This window comes from Idiotropiscis lumnitzeri, chromosome 1 (assembly GCF_059441095.1).
Source record: "Idiotropiscis lumnitzeri isolate Australia: NSW breed Sydney's pygmy pipehorse chromosome 1, RoL_Ilum_1.0, whole genome shotgun sequence".
NCBI lineage: Eukaryota > Metazoa > Chordata > Actinopteri > Syngnathiformes > Syngnathidae > Idiotropiscis > Idiotropiscis lumnitzeri.
This window is the reverse complement of record NC_142391.1, coordinates 41,908,423-41,928,814: the sequence shown is the minus strand read 5'-3', so window position 1 is coordinate 41,928,814 and position 20,392 is coordinate 41,908,423. Positions and strand designations below refer to the sequence as shown.

Sequence of the window (20,392 nt, the reverse complement as noted above, 5' to 3'; positions counted from 1 at the left end):
CCGTGTTACATACATTACACTCCTCATCCAGCCCTCTGTGATTTAACAGACATTCACCGGATTCCCAATTTTTCCTCTGGATCAGGGTTATTGTTGTTTTGGAATTTTAATGATAGTTACTTTTTATTAATTTTGAGCTTTTATTTATTTTTTTTAAATTTAGTTAGTTTTTATGAGTTTTCAGTTGGCTTTGATAGTTTTCATTATTCAAAAACAGTTTTAGTATTTTTTTTTATGGTGTTTTACTGGCATGCAAGATAAGAAAACACCATGGCCATGCTAAGTATTGTGTGGGGAAAAATAAAATCGCCAAACATACATCCATAATCTGTACCGCTTTTCCTCACAAGGGTCACAGGGAGTGCTGGAGCTTATCCCAGCTATTTTCGGGCAGTACACCCTGAGCTGGTTGCCAGCCAATCGCAAGGCACACAGAGACAAACGACTCTCCTCACACTCATACCTAGGGGCAATCTAGAGTGTCCAATCGACCTGCCATGGATGTTTTGGGGAATGTGGGAGGAAACCGGAGTACCCGGAGGAAACCCACACAGGCACGGGGAGAACGTGCAAAATCCACACTGGAAGGCCGGAGCTGGAATCGATCCCACGACCTCTGCACTGTGGCGCTTCTTTATTGGTTACTGCTTGAAGATGTTGCTTCTATGCGACACACATTAACTGACTGACCTTGTCTTCTTTTGCGTAATGGCCATGCAGTAATGAATAGATTTAAAATCAACCGGGCACTGTGGCCGACTCGTTAGCATGAAGGCCTCAGAGTGCAGAGGTTGTGGGTTCGAGGAGAAGCGGTACAAATAATGGATGGATGGATGAAATCAACCCCAAAGGCTCATGTGTTAAAATGATTGGCAAAGATAGAAACCAAGGACACTAAATTTCTGGTTAGTTTTAGTTTCATAAACATCAAATGTAGTTTCACTTTTTCTTTTTAATAGCACTTTTTTATTTTATTTCGTTAATGAAAATGCTTTTTAAATTTTAGCTTTACTTATTTCATTAGTATATGTTAACGAAAGTAAACTTGCTTTGCAAACAAACCATTGTCTGTAGTGCACCATTCCCTGCGATGATGTATTGCATCCAAAATTGAAATCCTCAGCATTTCTATGTCATTTCATTTGCAGGTCTTCTGTGTACAGCGGCGGCAGACAAGTGTCTCTCATCACCTTGTAACAATGGCGCCACATGTCTTGAACATCTGGGCGACTATGTATGCCTTTGTCCCAAAGGACCAGTGTGGTACATGGGCAAAAACTGCGATGAGCTGTACGATGCTTGTATCTTGGCACCCTGCACCAACTGCACCAGCAGTCCCGGAACTGGCAATTTCACATGCCACTGTCCGAATGGCTTCACGGGCCACAACTGCACCCAGGATGTAGATGAGTGTGAAAGCAACCCCTGCAAAGGTATCAGGTCTTACTGTGTCAACAGAATCGGCACCTATTCATGCCACTGTCCCCGTGGATTTGGAGGGCATTACTGTGAGTCGAATCTCCCCACTTGCTCAGAGGAAACATGCCACAATAGCGGAACCTGTGTAGACATTCCTGATGTTGGACATCATTGTCAGTGTGATGCTGGATACCAAGGAGCCAACTGTGAAGAAAACATCGATGAATGCGAGTCTGCTCCATGTCAAAATGGTGCCATCTGTAAAGATGGCATCAATGCCTACCAGTGTTTCTGTGTGCCTGGATTTCAAGGCTTCCACTGTGACTTGGACATAAATGAGTGTGCCTCCCAACCATGTCAAAATAACGGTACATGTTCGGATGAAGTGGACAATTACAGTTGTGATTGCATTGAAGGTTTCAAAGGTAGGGCAACCATGAGTTGAACACTTTGCTCTCATCCAATTCGATGTTGCACATCTCACATTCTGGCCCTCTGCCATCTCTTATAGGGATTAACTGTGAAGTCGAGATTGATGAGTGCGACGTACAACCCTGCCAGAACGGCGCTACCTGCCGAGACTATGTTGCCATGTACACGTGTGACTGTATGGATGGCTTCCAAGGTGAAAACTGTGAGGTCAACGTCGACGAATGTACCAGCATGCCCTGTCAGAATGATGGCAGGTGCATTGATGGTGTCAACAGGTAGGTCCACTAAAAAAAACACACAGCATACAATTGCATTCATTATAAAAACTTTGTGGGTCTGCTTTTATTTTTTGTTTTTTCCAAACCACAGGAGTCTCCACGGTCATATTTATTCAAGTGCAATCTGAGCAATGTGAGGGTTTGTAGATAGGCTATGTATAGTTTTATTTTATGACCAATTCATGCAAAAATCAAAGTACAACGTAATTCAATAGAGTTTACACTATACTTGCACTATTCTTACATGGGTCATTGGAAGGCTAGTGGTTCACATGACTGACTTTTTCCCCCCAAATGGCATGGGGATCAAATGCCGTTCTGTGCCCCATCCAGAATCAATGAGAAATTGACATGAAATAAATCCAGCATGTCGTCCTAAATTGGATTGATATATTCAGAAAAAGAGCTGTAAAACAACCCAACCTTATATTCTTACAAAGACAATTTGATAGTCAACCATATTGAGTATAATTTCACATTTTTTTTTACATACTCCTCTTTTCATGCTAAGCAAGTGTTGTGCTAGTGTGGTTCTACGCAGTGACAGTGCAGAGTTCACCAGGGATAAGAATTAACCCAATTTCTCCCCGCCATTTCAATGAGTCATTGGATGAGGTGCTGGGAATACCTGCCACAGACCAACTGAGTGAGTGAGTGAGACAGATGAGGGTCATGCCGAGTGGACACAATCGAATCAATCAGTTAAATACTCCTCAGTCTTAGCAAGCCATTTTGTGCAACTCTGGGCTTCCAAATTTCTTCAAAGTCCCTTTTCGACGAAACATGATTGTGCATAAAAGGTCCATAATGGCCTGCTTGGGCGACTTTTGTTTTTCAGAAATGACATGCAGTGTCACTTGTACAACATGTAAAGGGTTGTCCTCCTTCTTTTGGTCTTATTCGTTTGCTGAATACTTTTGTAATTTATTTGATGGTAATCAAAGCAAAACTGAGTACTGTATATGGACACGAATGATCATGTCTATATATTCAGGTTGTACAAGATCAACACATGCGTGTCTCGCCCTTCCTTAGATACAATTGTGACTGTGAAGGGACAGGCTTTGAAGGTCACAACTGTGAGGAGGATATTCCTGAATGTGCTTCGGGTCCATGTCAGCATGGAGGAACTTGCTTGGAGGGGCTCAACCAGTACGGATGCTTCTGTTGGCCGGGTATACAACTTTCCATTTTGTTCATAAAGCAAAAACTCCAATTTACAAACATTTTCTTCTCCACATATTTCATTATACTCCCGATAGATTATTTTGTTATCAACCCATATTAAGTTGGGGCTATAAATTCCACCGCACATCTACGGCACAAAATCACGAATTAAAGGATTCTAGTTAATGTGGCTTAATACCTTTGCAGATTGGCTTTTTCCCACGCACAAATCGAAATCAACAATAGAATTAAATACTTTGGGGTCAAAAGAGCACGGTTGTGCGATTGTGTGGAAAGAGCAATTCAGTTCTTCCTTCATCCAGCTAATATTATGAATTAAAAAAACAAAACATCTCAATAGAGATGAATGCAAATGTATTAAGTGTTGCTGCTTGCTCATGACTGTGTGTCATGACTGTCAAATAACCACAGTTTTGCATTCGTGAAATTTTAACTTGCAAACTACATTAGGACAACACATAAAAATCGGACCCGTTGACGCAACAAATTGACAGATTAATACAGAAACACAGCCACACAGAATTACATAACTCTTATACAGCAGTCAATAAATAGGCTGATCATGTGAAACAATTCTTTATTTTCAACAATATATAACTTGACATGCTAAGATAATAATGCCTTCCACACAGGAAGTCAGCATGGTTTTGCAAATGAATTAATCTCCTTGTCTTCAGGTTACCATGGCGAGAACTGCCAGGTGGATGAAGATGAGTGTGCACAGTACCCGTGTGAAAATGACGGTGAATGCTTCCAGCGCTCAGATGTTGAGAACTATGGGCTCCTCCTTGAACTCACCGCAGCCAATTTTTCATATGAAGAAGCAGCTGGATTCATCTGTCACTGTCGACCTGGATTCACAGGTAAGCGTTCCAATCAGCCGCACAGCTTTGAACATTATTTTGTCAGCAATGTGGTGTGGACACATATATTGCCGTTGCAGGAGATAATTGCTCAGTCAATGTGGACGAGTGTGAGTCTGCCCCATGTCAGCATGGAGGAAGCTGCCAGGATTTAGACAACTCGTATCAATGTTTGTGCGCAGATGGCTTCACAGGTACGGCCATTGTTATCACTTTCTCACCTATGCTATGCCTCTATTGCAATTGTTTGGCCAAAATGGGTCTTGAGCAATTATTCCCGCAGCGTTTTAAAATTTTGCTTGACTTGTCAATGTCAAAAGCGTTTGTGAACTACTACGCAGGTTGACCATTCTTGAATCACTTGGAATTGTAACCGGCCGAATGACCAGCTTTGATTTGACATCAGCTACTTCGCTGAGCTTTTGTTGCAAAGTAATGCTGCCTCAAGAATATTGGCTGGAAATTCTGTATGATCAAACACCGAAAAGGAACACCTATTTGCTTGCTACTTTAAAATATTTAGAAGTTGAACTTTTGACCTCAGAAAAAAATCTAATTGTGGATCCAATTAAGCAATAAGTGATAAGAGAACTCTAGTGGTAAATTACAGCACTGATTTATTCAGCACAAGTAGAAACAACTTATTTAAACCTAACTAATGCAGTGTGAACGTTTCTCCTCAAATCAGGTTTTGAAAATTATGTCACTCAACAAAGTAAATAAAGTTTAATTTGTTAGTTAGTTTTATTCATATATATTATATATTATTATTATTATCTGAGATTAGTTTAACATTTGTGAAAATGATACTGCAAAAATCAAAAGGAGAAGCTATTGTTGTATTATGGATGGGAAGAGCATTTGACAAAATCCAAAGAAAACTCAAATAAACAGCCGTGTAGTCTTAAGAAAACAACTGGTTTGGATGGGCTTGGTGAATTCCACCATCATCAGTTGTGCAGACAGGTTTCAATCAAGGATTTGGGGATACTTTCATAAGACAACCGCGACAACCTCACCTCAGGCCTGGGTTTGTGCATTTGGCAGCCCATAATTTCTGCTTCTGCTTCAGCCAGTGACTGCTTCTTTAACTACCTCTCAGATTCCGTCCTCCTTAAGTCGGCTTTTAGTGGAACTGGCTTCAAAGCCTCTGCAGTCCACTTCCAGTAGATGCCCCTTGACATTCCAGCCAGTTTGTCCTGCTTGTTTAGTTTGGCACATAGCACAGCCTTTTCATTTGGGATGCCTCATCGATGCCTACCTCGCAAGGGACTGTCTGCTCAACCATGAAAACTGGCAGGATTTAGACCAGAGGACCAAGTCTGGGTGGAGGTTGGTTTTGGGTGGGAAGGACTCTGACTTGAATTCACTTGCATTTCCCAATCCCGTGCTGCGTTCAGTGCTCATGAGTCTGTTGGTGCGCTCCTATAAGCCTTCCCGTATGAAGATAGTGGCGTGAAGGAAATCATAGCATTGATAGTTACCCTTTTGCTCTTAAGGTCAGTGGCCAAGCACTTTGGCATTTGATTGCGCTGCATGTGATTGTGAGCGTATTTTTACCCTGGTAAAGCTGGGGCAGTACACTGGGGACAAAATGGGTCCTCCGCAAAGGTTGGACAGGGATGGACTTTTTTTTATCCTACAGGGCTTCATGTTCTGTTCATCACACAACTGACATTGATACAATCTATATACTGTACTCAGAATTTTCGAATGTTTAGAATGATTATTTCCCAAGATATTTCGGACAAGATTACAAAAGACTAACATTGTTGGGGCGCCATAAAACAGAAGGCATATATAACATCAACTAATATTTACAATGTCATACCAAACTTCATAGTAGCACACAAAAGCCTCGCAAGCACTACAGGTGCATAATAAGGTGCAGTCAAATCCATTCAGCAGTTTCTGTGAAATAGTGTTACCAGTGAAATGACATATTTATTACAAAATTCATGCTTCCATGACAACCAGTGCGGACATTTTCCAAATTTTGGATGTTTGTAAAATTATTATTTTTTTGGTTCACATTGGATGTCCAACTTTGAATAGTTGAGCGTCATTATTTCCCTTATGAATACATTTCAAATGTCAATTAGGGCCTTTAATTGAGCATGTTCTTGAGAAACATGTTGAAAATGGAATTCAGCACAGCCAATTCCTTTGTACATTAATATGCTAATTTTTGTTCAGATATATTGAGAAATAATAAAATGTTATAGTGTTTTTTATACTCAGCATTTCGACATATTGTCATTTCTGAGAACTCTTGTCAGATTGTTAATTTAAGAGACGAAAGTGCCAATACATGATCGGTAGTGTCGGCCTGTTCACGTCAGTCCTATGCTTGACTGATGATCAGCCTTTCCCTCTACTGTTAATTCAGACTGGATAGGCCATCCTTTCAAGGAATAATCAGAACAGAAAGTGTATGGCTGAATTAGCTCATCAAGGATGCCACACTGCAAGCTGAAGGTGTCTCAAAGGTCTTAGTTTGATCTTCATAAAATGCCCGACTAAAGTGAGTCTAAAAAACAAAAGGGTTGCAAGAGGTATACATGAGTTAATATGATTCCTGATGGTCATTTAACGTGGCCAAATTACTATACCTCATTGTAGCCAAAGTAGTTGTCACTGCATCGCTGCAAGGCGCAGGACTTTTACCAAATACTGGTAATTTAAATACCAAATATATATATAAATAAATGAATACCAAATCAACCCACATGTAACATTCTATTTTGTAGGCTTGCAAGTAGCTCAATGGTACCGTTTGTAACTTTTTTTTATTTAACTCTGCTGTTGACCCAAATGCGGTATGTATAAATTGTACTGCTTGTTGGTAAATATGGTCAATTCCTCAGATCATATGCACCTTCCAAACAGTCTCACTAAAATCACATCACTGAGAAAAAAACTCATGCAACAAGACAGCTAGCAATAAGCCAACAGTTAACAAGGAATTTGCACCAGCAGGACACTTCAAGCCACAGCAAACAGAAGGGGATGCTTATGGTTTACAGGAGGACAGCAGAAAACAACAAAGCCAATAAATGGCCCCATATGTTCATCTTGGGTATTAAACGAGGACCACAGAGCAATTGTTGGAGGGAGAGGAGATTATGATAAAGCTGCTTAGGAGCCTGTTTCAAATCTGCTGAAAAACAAAAGGACAATGCCTTGTATGTGTGTATGTGCAAATCGGTAATTTGTACTTTGAATATAGATATATATATTTTAAATCACGTTTCAAATGATTTGCTGTGAATACATCACATGTATTTGCAGGAAAAAAAAAAATAAAAGAACACTCCATCTGGAAGTAAACATGATCCTATTAAGTTCCATATGCGTATGCTTGGTTGACTTCCCAAATACAAGGAAGGGGTAGTCACCACATTGTGTGTTCCTCCCAACATGTCCAGCCATCCCATAACTTGACTTAGGCTATAGAAAGCGCACGGTGTATTGTCCACAATAACGAGCGGTGAGGCTCAGGGCTGGTGAGGCCCAAATTGATTGATTGATTGATTTATTTAACATATAAACACATTGCAAGATAAAAACAAGATTGAAAGAAAGAAAAGATAGGGAAAGAAAATCATCAGTAAATGTTGTAGTTCAACGGGAGTAGGAAGAAGTACAACACTTATCTAGTCCTTGCCCTTAGCATACTTATTAAATAATTATATAGGTACCCAGGTAGATAATTTATACATAAAGAATTATGCCAGAATAAAAATATACTTCTGTACCAGGTTCATATGAAAACTAAATGTGTGTATAAATGTTTTTCATATCTATACTTGATTTATGTAATTTTGAAGCACTATAAATTTTAAATCTTCTTTTGAACACCACACGTGATTCACACCTTCTCAAGTCATTATCATAATTAACAAATAAGAGATTATATTTCAATTCATTTGTTTTCAAAGCTTTCAAATCTGACAATACCACACTGTTCAACAATCCAAAAGTAAGAAATCAAAAGACTATTTAATATAAAGTCAAATTCATTGTTTTTTATTGGACTCTCTTTTTTTCCATGTGCCTATCTTCCTCTGTCACTTTTTCATTAAAATCATCCTTTTCTTGCATTTTCAAAAGGCTGGCTGCTACAATGGAGGTGATAGCTAAGGGGTCGGTCCTATTCAGATTGTATGTTCTCAGTCTTTTACAATGCAAAGAATGACCTTTTCCAAAAATGCGGTTGTCAGTGGCAGAGTGAGCACTAGCTGGAGTAACTTTGTGAGGTCAAAAACAGACTGCATCAGTTTATTCAGAGCCATTAAGATGAGAAATTGACTTACATTAGTTCCTCACAGTTTGAGGGCTTACAGGTACTGTCAATGACTCCCTTTTCAACCTTATTTATGCATTCCTCAAGAGCGCCATATGGAGTTCTTGTTCTACACATTGCGCCGATGGAGTTCTGCACAGTCACCTGTTTAAGTGACACCATACTTTTTGGCTTATCATGCTCATTTTTGTAATGAAATGCAAATCAACCAATCAATAAGAATCGTATATAATCATGGTCTTTTTTTCACGCCTACATTCAGGTGAGGCTCTGCTTCCCTAGCCTCCCCTGAATGAATCCTGGTCATCCATCGCCACTGTTATTTATCCTATCAGTTTTGGAGGATCGGGTGATTGTGTGTGTATTGCTCTTCTTAACTCCGTCAGAAATTTCATCTTTAATGAACACAAGTGACCTCACTAAATGAGTCCATGTGGTCTACTTTGGATCATTAAGTGCTCACCATTATTTATCCATCTATTCATCTTCTATATCGCTTGCACTCAAGAGGGTTGTGGGCATTCTTGAGCCTATCCAGGCTGACTTCTGGTGAGAGGTGGGGTGCACCCTGGACTGGTCGCCAGACAATTGCAGGGCACATACAGGCAAAAAAAAAACTACGGTGGGCAATTTACAAAATTTTGCCAGTCTGTTAGTTGTCATCCGCCAGCGACCAGGGGACCTTTCTGTCATCATCAGTCTCTCATTTTTTCAGGCCGAACCAAACTTTAATCGTCAGACCATCACGTTAATATATACATCGTATGGCTTTTGAACGTCATAATGCTCTGCGTTCTGATGGACCCTTTGTCAAATATAATCAAAGATTGTATGTCTGTTTGAAAGAATCTTCTCACCTTGAAGAAAAAAACAGCACATCTTTACTACAAAAACTTACAACACCTGCCAACACTATCTTTGCAATTGACCAGTCAATCACAATCAACATTAGGCACCTACACTTGCCTCTTTTGTAATACAACTGAACAAGTGTATGTGTGTGTGCGGGGGGGGGGGGGGGGGGGGTGCGTGGGTGTGTGTGGGTGTGTGTGCGTGTACTTTATTTCAGTTGGCTTAACTGGACGGCCATAGTTACATGTAGACGTAGGCCTGTAGTGCCCCCTATAGGTTGATTTCAGTGGCACCTGCCACTGCCCGGCACCCGCAGGGATCCGGCACGCATTCCTCTTGTCAAATAGTGACAGGAGCCAGCTGGAAGCTGGAGGCTTATTACTTAGCTCGGAATGGACTGCAGACAGTCAGGAGCACAGGATGTGAGGGCGGGAGGGAGTTACAGAGGGATGGAGGAGGGGGGGGGGGGGAGAAAAAGTGGGCAGGGCTGCCTTGTAATCAGCACTGACTGCCTGCATGGAGCATAGTGGAGGAGGAAAGACACTTCTGCTTTTTTAAGCCTATGGAGTGAAATGACCGAGAAGACACGGCTGTGCCACCTGTGTCATTCTGCAGTGTGAGAGAGTGTGAGTGTGTTGGCTGTAAACTCATTGGAACATGAGAGGAAGGAGGTTACTGCTGCTGCTCTGTTTCTGCTGTGGACCATGGCAGCTGACAGGTACAGCATGGTACAGCACTTTTAATGTATTTGTTATCTCTGTAAATATGTGATTGTATTCAAAGACATAAACGGAACATATGTGTTTTACTGGGTGTAGAACGTTTTCAAATATGTTAATGCTTTTATTCTCTTAGTTTTCAAAGCTGCGAATGTTCCAAAATTAACCGACCGGCACAAACTAAAATAATTCTATGACAGTCAAAGTCAATGGCTTTCCATCATGTGTTGGAATTGAGCGAGTTACAATTTCCTCTCCCAGCTTCCTCATCTGCCAATTGACAAAATAATGCACTGCCTTAATCAAATCTGCTTAGAAGGTTCCATGCAGGCAAGCTTGTCTCTGCATCTAATTAAGGAAGTCGGATCAGCCAGTTTCCAGGACAGTGGCCGGTGTTGTTTGATTATTGCTAATTGATGATTATATGACAATGACCACTGTGATCATTATGAGAGGATATGATGATGGATCAGTGTTTCAGTATGAATTAGGGCTGCACAATGCACCGAAAAAATATAGATATCGCGATATTGGCCCTTGCAATATGCATATCGCAAATACATGCACACGGTTTCGTAAGAAATGGTATACTTGTACCTCTGAATTTGTCCATTCAGACATAAACTTAAATGTGCATTGCCACCCAATATTTTAACTTTATCTATAGTAATTACAATGAATCAGTTAACAATACATTTAGCTTACTTATTTTGCTTCATGAAAAAAAAAATCATTAGATAATAAAGAAATGAATTTTAGGTACGTTAAATTTCACAAAAATATCGATTATGCTCTATTCAACAACTATACTGCATGGTTTTTTTTCGAATATCGTGTAGCCTTAGTTTGAATGACTAAATAATGGTTCTTTCCATGCAGGTGTGCATTGTGAAGTGGATATTGATGAGTGTGACAGCAATCCCTGCCAGAATGGTGCCACATGTGAAGATGCTGCCAACTCATATATATGTCAGTGTCCTGAACCAGAACCGGGTAGCGAGCCATTGGGTGGGCGCAACTGTGATGTTCTCCTGGTTGGCTGTCAGCAGCACCAATGCCAGCATGATGGCATCTGCATGCCGCTGCTGACTGCGTATGGTGAGCATAGCTATACGTGCCTCTGTGGGCCTGGCTGGACGGGAGGACTCTGCAACACCTCTACCACCTTTTCCTTCAATTCACACGGCTACGTACACATGCAGCTGCCTGTTTCTAAAAATGGAGCAAGACAAGGTACTGAAGACCACCACTATGGACTCCAAATGCAGCTAAGATTCAGGAGCACTTTACCTGACATGTTGTTGTACCATCGTGGAACCATGGAACACTACATCTCCCTGGAGTTAGTGCGCGGTACCCTCCAGGCCAAGTTAAAATCTGGGCGATTGCTCCAGGTCATTTATCCAGGTCCAGTGAATGACGGTGAATGGTACAGGGTCACTGTGACTATGGATGAAAGATTGATTATGGTTGTAGAGGGACCTGGCTGTGAGGAAGGATGTCAAGTGAAAAATCAAGTGTACAACCATCTGATCTTCTTCCAGTCAAATTCTTTTCAACAGCTGTACGTAGGAGGAGCACCACAGGAATATTTGACACACACGATAAGTCGGAGAAGTTTCATTGGCTGCATGGAAGACCTTCAAGTTGACTATAAATTGCTGCAGCCTCAGGACCTCATGAGGGAGGAGAACATTGGTCTGGAAATTGGATGTGTCAAAGAAGATTTGTGCCATGATGACCCTTGCAAACATTTTGGCTTTTGCGTGGACATGTGGGTTGTGGCCAGATGTCAGTGTCACCGGCCGTACTTTGGAGAAACATGTGAAAAAGGTGAGCGTTTTTAGAACTGTGGGATTATACTGCTTTCTATGACATCACAATTCCCATAAACTATCTGTTGGAATAGCTGTGTTACTTATTCTTTACTTATTTGTAAACAGCAAATGACATATACATCTATATAATGAATCTGTTTCAACATTGTGTTTGTAGAGTACCCATCCTGGACCTTTGGTCACGAGAACACAACAAGCTATGCTGCCTTCAACATCACAGAAAGCCATGGAGAAAACTTCACCATCTCCTTTATAATGCGCTCTCTTAAAAAAAATGGCCTTCTTCTGCAGTTTCGCAGAGGGGAAAGGTCCTACCTGACAATTTACCTGAAAGAAGCCACAGTTGCCATATACAGGCCCTACACCACACTCTTGTCGGAGGTTAAGTTTGTCACAGATGGAAAAAATAATTTGGTGACGTTGAAAGTCAACTATGGCCATGTGTTCTTCCCCATAGCGGGGAACCATCGCGCCATAGGGAATGTGAGCATAGAGGCAGGGGATGTTGTGTATGTTGGAGGACTCCCCGGAGATGAAAATGTAAATAACTGGGGCGGAAAATTCAAGGGCTGCCTACAAGACATTCGACTGGATGACAAGCATTTGTCCATCGTGGACCTTGAAGAAGAGGTGGAGATTTATCAGGCAACTGCAGAGAAGAATGTTCTGCCAGGATGTCAAAGTGACAATACATGCAAGGTACTGCATAAAAAAACTACACCTGATCCCCACAAATCAGTTTTAGGGCACAGCCCCTCAGTTTTGCAGGGGTGTTTATTTCCAAGCTGACTTGGGTTGTGCTATGCTGCCTCAACCTAATTGACATTGATCTGGTTGTGAATCCCTTTGATCTGATTGTTACGTCCTAATCTTCTCTGTAGTTCGTTCTGAACCTCTGCAGTCATCTTGGGTTAGAGATTTTACAAGTGAGCATCTAATCCATGCACCTGTGTTTGTCTGTACACAGCATGAGCCCTGTCTCAACGGTGGAAAGTGTCAGATCACCTGGAATGATTTCAAGTGTGACTGTCCCATTAACTTCTCTGGCCGACTGTGCGAGCGGCGTATGTGGTGTGTCGAAAACCCTTGCTTTGAAGGAGGCCAGTGTGTCGACCTGCGGGATGGTTATGAGTGTAAGTAATCTTTTGCCACTAGATTCATTCATTCAAGATTAAAGTCACCTGAAGACGTTAGAGAAGGTACAGGTTACATTCAAGGGTTCGGACAATCTACCAATCTACCAATCACATCCAGGGAAGAAGCTGAAGTTGTTTTTCTTGTAACTTTCAGGTGAAAGACATTCTTTAAAGTCAAGATTGTCAATCACCTGCGGTCAATGATTACTGAATTGGAAAAATAAATTAGAAAATAGAACTGCAATAAAGGCCACAAACTGGATAGTTTATTATGTATAACATTGTTAATCTCTACCCAAAGTAAATAAGCGAAGTTTTTATTACCATCTAAAACTCATTATTTTTGCCTCTCACAGGTTTGACTGAAGCCATTTTCCAGGACAATGCTCTTGAGTATTATGCCAACAACTCCCTGTTGAGCCCAGTAACAAACATCAGGATGGACATTCGAACACGGGATGACAACGGTATCTTGTTGAGGGCCGAGAACCAAGCCGAGGTGTTCTGTCTGGGTCTCCTTAATTCCACACTTCTGGTCAAAATGGACACCGGGACGAGTGCAGAGCTGCTGGCTTTTACCAGTGACAGGGCCATCGCAGATGGAGCGTGGCATCGCATCCAGTTGACCATGATCGACCCCGCGCAGTCAATGTCCCGTTGGTGTCTTACTCTAGATGGGAAGACAGTAGGTTGTAGCCTCGGAGTGGGCGGCAACCTCAACTTCCTTAATGATACCCAAATTTGGCTGGCGGAGAAATATTCTGGATGTTTGGGGGAAATACGAGTCGGTGGAATCTATCTACCAATTTTCAGCGTACCAGATGCCCCTCAGACAAGTCATTTCTCCAGACTGAGTGGACGGGAACCAAATTTGGGGTGCCAGGGTGCCCCAGTTTGTGACTCCCAGCCATGTGTCAATGATGGTGTGTGCCAGGACCACTTTAACGAGTTTAATTGCAGCTGCAACCCAGGGTGGGAGGGAGAACTATGTGAGGCCGAAATAAATGAGTGCTCTTCTGGACCCTGCGTCTATGGGACATGTAAAGACCTTGTCGCGGACTACCAGTGTGACTGCGAGCATGGATATATAGGAAGAAACTGTCAGGAAGAAGTGGATAACTGTTTGGAGTTTAGCTGCTTGAATGAAGGGACTTGTGTGGAAACAATGGTTACTCACACCTGCATATGTCCTCCTGGATACGTGGGCAAACGCTGTCAGTAAGTTGTTCATCTTTGTCTTACATATAATTTTAGAGTTTGATAGCATATCAGACTTTGTAAATCCTTTTACTAGGGTTGTCCCAACAACAACATAATTGGAAATCTGGACCGATCACATGATTTCAAGTCAAGAATGAATTATTTGAGTTCTTTAATTAATTTGAACCACTGCTGATTTACAGCCATATACAAAGCTGTAATCTTGGGAAAAGAAAATAAATAATTGAGTAAATTTGTATGCTTTTCTCCTGTTCTTCCCCATACTTAAAATCAAGTAAATTGGACTCAGGTTGCAAACAAAAAATAATGCGATCGGGACATCCCTAGATTTACTGTTTAAATTGACATATACCAGTAAATAGTGGCTTATTACTTGGCGTACAATAATTTTGGACATGTTTTTTGTTGTTATTGCCTTAATCTATGGCCATCAAATGGCTTATTATGCTTGGTCATTTGCTACTGTTACTTCACTTGTTATCAAGTAGCTTGGACAGCGTACGAATCCAATAGAGCTTTTCCCTTCCTGAAATTAAGTACAATTAAGGTGGTGGGACAAAATGTTGTTTTTCTCGTCATAGCGCCAACGGTTCCTCTCTCCTGCTTGTGTCTCATGGCATGCCAGTTGTCTTTTACCAACTAATGTGTGAGGGTCTACCTACTCTAAAACAGGAGTTCCAAAGTCTGCTCTTCAAGAACGTGTACCCTTACTCTAACACACCTAATTCAAATGATCAGGATCATTATCATCCTTCAAAGCTTGCTGATGAGCTGATCCTTTGAATCAGGTGTGTTGGAGTGAAACATAAAACAGGCTGGATAGGGGCTCTCGAGGACCGGACTTGAACACCCCTGTTCTAAAAGGTTAAGATTGTCCAACATGAATTTTTGACAGACTATCAAAAGGCAGCAACAATCCTTCCAAAAATTCAATAGAAGCTTTATGGCCAAGTACAATCTATTCTGGGGTGTTGAATGATTGCTGGTTTGTTCAATTGAAATGTGGAAAAAGAAAGTGATGAAAACTGAATTCGCGTCTCTGGTAAAATTCTTCTTCATCTAGGAAGTTAACTAATGTCAATAATGAGACATAAAGACAATACATTATGTACATGTCATCCGTAGGTAGGCGAGGTAATTGTGTGAAGCGCTTTGAGTACCAAAGGTAGAAAAGCGCTATACAAGTGACCGCCCATTTGCTCACCCTTGTCTTTACACATAACATACATGATCTTGTGGAGGAATTAAGCTTTAAACCGCTCCACAGAAAGCCACCATACACAGGGGCCCACTTATTTTGCATCTTTGTTTTTAATATATTGCACTGAGCAGCCTAAACAGAAATGTGTGTTCAGAACAACTGGCTTTGTGGCATAGAAAAACAAAACAGCAAGGCGCGCATTACTTTTTTGCAGGGAATTGCACTGGTGTTGTGCGGGATCCATTGATGTAAAAAAAAAAAAAAAAATTCTCCATTCATTATTGTCAATAATTTCAGGGCAGAGGCCTTCTTTACCCTCTGCTACACCACCACTTGGCAGGAATTAGTTTCATTACCTACTTTAAGGTTGTCTCTTTGCCATCAATTGTACCCTTTCTGTGGCGGCATAAAAACCCATACTGGTTTTGTGGAAGACGGATATTTTCTTGAAATTTCTGGTCACTTTTCAAATTTAACGATATGGTACTGCGATAATTCATACATGTTCATATAATCAATCCATGTGACCTTTACACAATGCACTGCAACTTTTGGTATCGTAGTTAATATCAACGCCATGGCACTTCTACGCCTGCTAACTTAAAATACTGCATGCATAAATTCACCTGTTATGAAGCACCCATCACAAAGTCATCAGTCAGTGTTCGTCATTTGCCTTTTTATTCAATTTCTGTGCCCAACAGGTGGCGATTCCCTCCAGTGGCATGTGATGCCAAAACAAAGTGCCTTAATGGAGGGGTTTGCATTGGGGGGGACACTGGTGGCAACTGCACCTGCAAGCCAGGGTACACTGGTGCCAGGTGAGACCCACATCCACACACACGCACGCACACCCCCCCCCACACACACACACACACAAAAAAACCCTCTCCAAGCATGCTGTTGAGAGAGGCTTACACTGTCTCATCATGTCAGGTCAGGAGTGTCTTGTTTGTGAGAGCTGCTGGTGAAGGTGTGTGTCACTTTGTGTTGTATTAAAGCCCTTCTGATGTCTTTCAGGTGTGAGACAGAAATAGACGAATGCGAGTCCAGTCCTTGTCTTAATGGTGCCACCTGTCTAGACAGACTCAACCACTTCCAGTGTGTATGCGTGCCAGGCTATAGCGGCACACAGTGTGAAAGCAATGTAAGTGATAAAGAGGTACACCAATTCATCAACATGAGCATGGGGGCAGTTCGCATGGGGGGGGGGCACATTCCTTCCCCATTCCACAAACATATCACTAAACACTATATTCCTATCCACACCAAAAGATATAGATAAACAATTGTTGTTTTCATGTCCTCTTATAGAAAAAGGAGCAAAAGGAGCGGATCCCTTGGCTGGTGGTGACCATCCCCCTCACCACATTATGTGTATTACTAGCCATCCTAGTCATCTTTTTCCTCATCATGACGGCCCGGAAGAAGCGCCAGTCAGAGGGCACCTACAGTCCCAGCTCACAGGAGGTGGCTGGAGCCAGGTTGGAAATGGGCAGCGTCCTCAAAGTGCCTCCTGAGGAGAGGCTAATCTGAGACCTGCAGCCTCATATTAGAAGCGGTGTGGAACTGACAGCGAGCAGAATACTTATGCTCTGAAGGGACTTGCATTTCCCACCACCCCCACACACTCTCCCCCAAAAAAAGAAGAACAGGGGAATGTCTGATAGAGCTCAATGACTGATGCTCTGCCTTGGGAAAACTACTGATGTTAAAGCTCCTGGATGAGGTAAAATCCAATAAGAAGAGAGGACATGGCACAGATGTGTTTGCAAAGATGTGAAAAGTTGCAAAGACAATCTCAATGTTTGAAAGAATTGCACTCAATTAGGACACAATGACTTCATTCAACATCAGGTGAAACCACTTTCTTTCTGTGTCATTTTCATATAATTTGATCAGTAATGGCAAAGTCCCTTTTTTCCAATTTTGAAATTTGTCCATATGAAATGTATCCAATGATGAAACAGCCACCACTAAAGTCCCATTTTCAAAACATTATTGGACGATTTAAAAATGTAGACATTCATAGTTAAGGCAATCCTTACAGGTTGATGTTGGCAACCCACTTAAATGGATTTCTTCATAACAGGAACGACATAAGCAACGTCATAAACATCGTCTGAGTTGCACTACTGACATGGAGTTGTGCTTAATGTTATTGATCAAATGACATGAAAATGAACCATAATATCTTTACAAAAATGGTTTCATCAGCAAGAAAGAACATGTCCTGCTGTCAGTGATTGAATCAATTGCTTCCAAATATTGTGTATTTTTTACATCTGATTCAACACATGTGTCCTGACCAATCCGATCATAAGTGGATAGCTATCGTCAGTTATTTATGACACAATATCGGCAAAAGTCGGTGTTATTAAATTAGATTTTTCACAATATTTTTTTAAAACATATCTAATACATTATAGCTAATGAAATACATTTTTAATTGTATAACATTTAGCACTGACTTCCAACTTAATGGATTTTAATTGGAGATTGTTGACTGTTTTGTCACTAGCGTTTAAATTATTAAATCTTGCCCACTTTATTCTAATTTAAATAAAGTTAATGACTTCCACCGTGATTATTTGTAGATGAATAAAAATGAGAATTTTGTACTCCATCAATGTCAAATCAAGGCAATTTAGTATAGAATTAACCACTAAGTACAAATACTGTATGTGGTAAATGATCTCAAACGTATTTTCATGCTACATTAATTAGAACAAAAATAATTATTAATATCAGTATTCAATATGTTTTGGCCTAAATGTCTACATATTACCACATTAATGCTATGAAAGTAGAAATACAAGCAAGTCACAGGTGAAAGATTGGTATTATTCAATATGGCCCTCGCGACCCTTGTGAGGAGAAGTGGTACAGATAATGGATGGATATGGATTTAATTATTAATATCTGAGGACGGAATTTACATGTTGAAGGTTGATTGGTGTTAGTAATGTTTTTTCTATGAGGCACTGAATTTGCAAATTATTGCTTCTATGAGGTACAGACTCACTTCTTTGTAAATATGCTCTGAGAAATGTATTTTCACACAATTTTGACGAATTATTGGCCCGATTTTCGTGGCCAGCACAAATCCAGCGCAAAGTGCAGTCTAATTGTGCACATGGGTGTAGTTTTCTTTCTTTTGGTATTTTCTTAGACAAGCGCAGGTAGAAGGGGGCATTTGCGCCATAGTAGGGGCAAACGCAGCTGACTTATTTGCCTCATTCCTTTTAAATTTACTGCAGAGGGAACTACAAGAAGATCTCCACTTGCGGACCATTCAAAGTTGGCTGCTGTGGAGTGTGCATCACTTTCTGTCCCCCAATCGAGTTCCTCCACTTCCCTCATCTGGCCCATTCATAGTAGTGCCGCGGTCATGGGGTTGATATAAAAAAATTTTTTAGGATAACTATAATACAGTAATCCCTCGTTTTTCGCGCTTGATTGGGATTGGAACCCCCTGTGAAAAGTAAAAAACCACAAAGCAGATTAGTATTATTATTTTCATTTATTTATTTCTTTTTTGTATTTATTTCTTTTTTATCGGTTTTGCACCTCTATTAAGCCAATCATGCACCTTCTATGAGTCCCTGTGAGAATGTAAAAAGCCTCCTAGAAAAATTCATCTCAATGAAGCAACATGAGTTTCAGCATTATGGCTGAATTTTTTTTTTCCTTTTTGATGAATTATCTTCGAAAAATGTATGAAACACTGAAGCCACAAAAGCAAAGCACAAAGTGGCGAGGGATTACTGTAATTGATTCAATTAATTGTCTTCTACACAGGAATTACCCCACGCGGTCATCATATTTACAAATACAATGAGATCCACCACACAGGCCACCTGCGCCTTGATCAAATCCACCAAATTCACATTACACCACCTGTGCCACAATTTAGAGCTGCTTTTAGCCGGTCTAAATTGTAGTCTACTTTCTGTCACCAAATTGCCGGTGCACGGGTGTGTAATTAAAGAAGTCCCTGCATATGCGCCTGTTTGTGAAAATAGGGATGTTTGTGTTTTCTATTTTTATTTTTAGTATGTAACATTAAAAAACTGAGAATGTCGGTTTTTTATGGCACATGTTGACAAGTTTCAATATTCCAATTGAGGTCGGATGACTCAGGACGCATAATTATAGCAGGTCTGAATAGGCCATTTGAAATATGACTTCAGTGACACTGGATTTTTGTTTAGTATTTGTCCTTTACATTGGAATTTTTGTATTTGTGTTACTATTAAGCAAAAGAGCGATATGCCTGAAAATTGAAAAGTTCGAGATGTCGTCACACCCTAAGAGGCATTTCCTTGTTCCAACCAATGTATTTGTAATTATCATTACTTTTTCATGATATGGTGTGAGAAGATGAGAAGACTTACACACCAAACAACATTATGACCGTTTTAACTGTATACTGATTCAATAGTTGAGCTGTACCAAATATTGTGCTCTTACAAAGATAATCTCAACCAGTTCACAATAATTATCACAATTTTAAATGAATACTTGACACATGGCAGAGTCTTTGTCTGCTGGGAATCATTAACTTTGTTAAGGCAATATTTAATGCAGCTCTTTTCATGGATCCATGTAATTTGTAAGTGGTCACAACAAACATCAAGAATGACAGAACCAATTTAGAGGGGTAGCCCTGTCTCATGCAAACGAGCCACTGCTCATTCCACTACATATACGACAGGCCCAATTTGATTGAATGGGTGTTCATCATTTATTTGGAACCTTCATTGTCACTTTGTTGTTTGTTTCTTGTGCATTATGCTCAATGCAGATTACAGGTTTCGCTTCCACTTATTTTTTTTAATGTTCAAATATGCCACATCCGACAGAAAACGTTGTCTGACTTTGTCAAACTCAAGAAAACCTAGTGTGAGCTCCTCCGAATGACATAGACAACTTTGTC

General features: G+C 40.7%; 1 protein-coding gene across 1 annotated transcript in view; it reads left to right on the top strand.

Moving 5' to 3' along the window:
• LOC148344671 (protein crumbs homolog 2-like) overlaps positions 1–19,946 on the top strand; it is a 28,221-nt gene extending 8,275 nt beyond the window's left edge. Inside the window, exons 2-13 of the mRNA XM_088301472.1 lie at positions 1,149–1,844; positions 1,931–2,126; positions 3,165–3,304; positions 3,995–4,180; positions 4,261–4,374; positions 10,937–11,890; positions 12,053–12,594; positions 12,863–13,028; positions 13,388–14,249; positions 16,158–16,274; positions 16,474–16,600; positions 16,768–19,946. Coding sequence (XP_088157598.1) covers positions 1,149–1,844; positions 1,931–2,126; positions 3,165–3,304; positions 3,995–4,180; positions 4,261–4,374; positions 10,937–11,890; positions 12,053–12,594; positions 12,863–13,028; positions 13,388–14,249; positions 16,158–16,274; positions 16,474–16,600; positions 16,768–16,989 — 4,322 coding nt within the window. The 3' untranslated portion in view covers positions 16,990–19,946. The remainder of the gene's footprint in view (positions 1–1,148; positions 1,845–1,930; positions 2,127–3,164; positions 3,305–3,994; positions 4,181–4,260; positions 4,375–10,936; positions 11,891–12,052; positions 12,595–12,862; positions 13,029–13,387; positions 14,250–16,157; positions 16,275–16,473; positions 16,601–16,767) is intronic.
• The last annotated feature ends 446 nt before the right edge of the window (positions 19,947–20,392 follow it).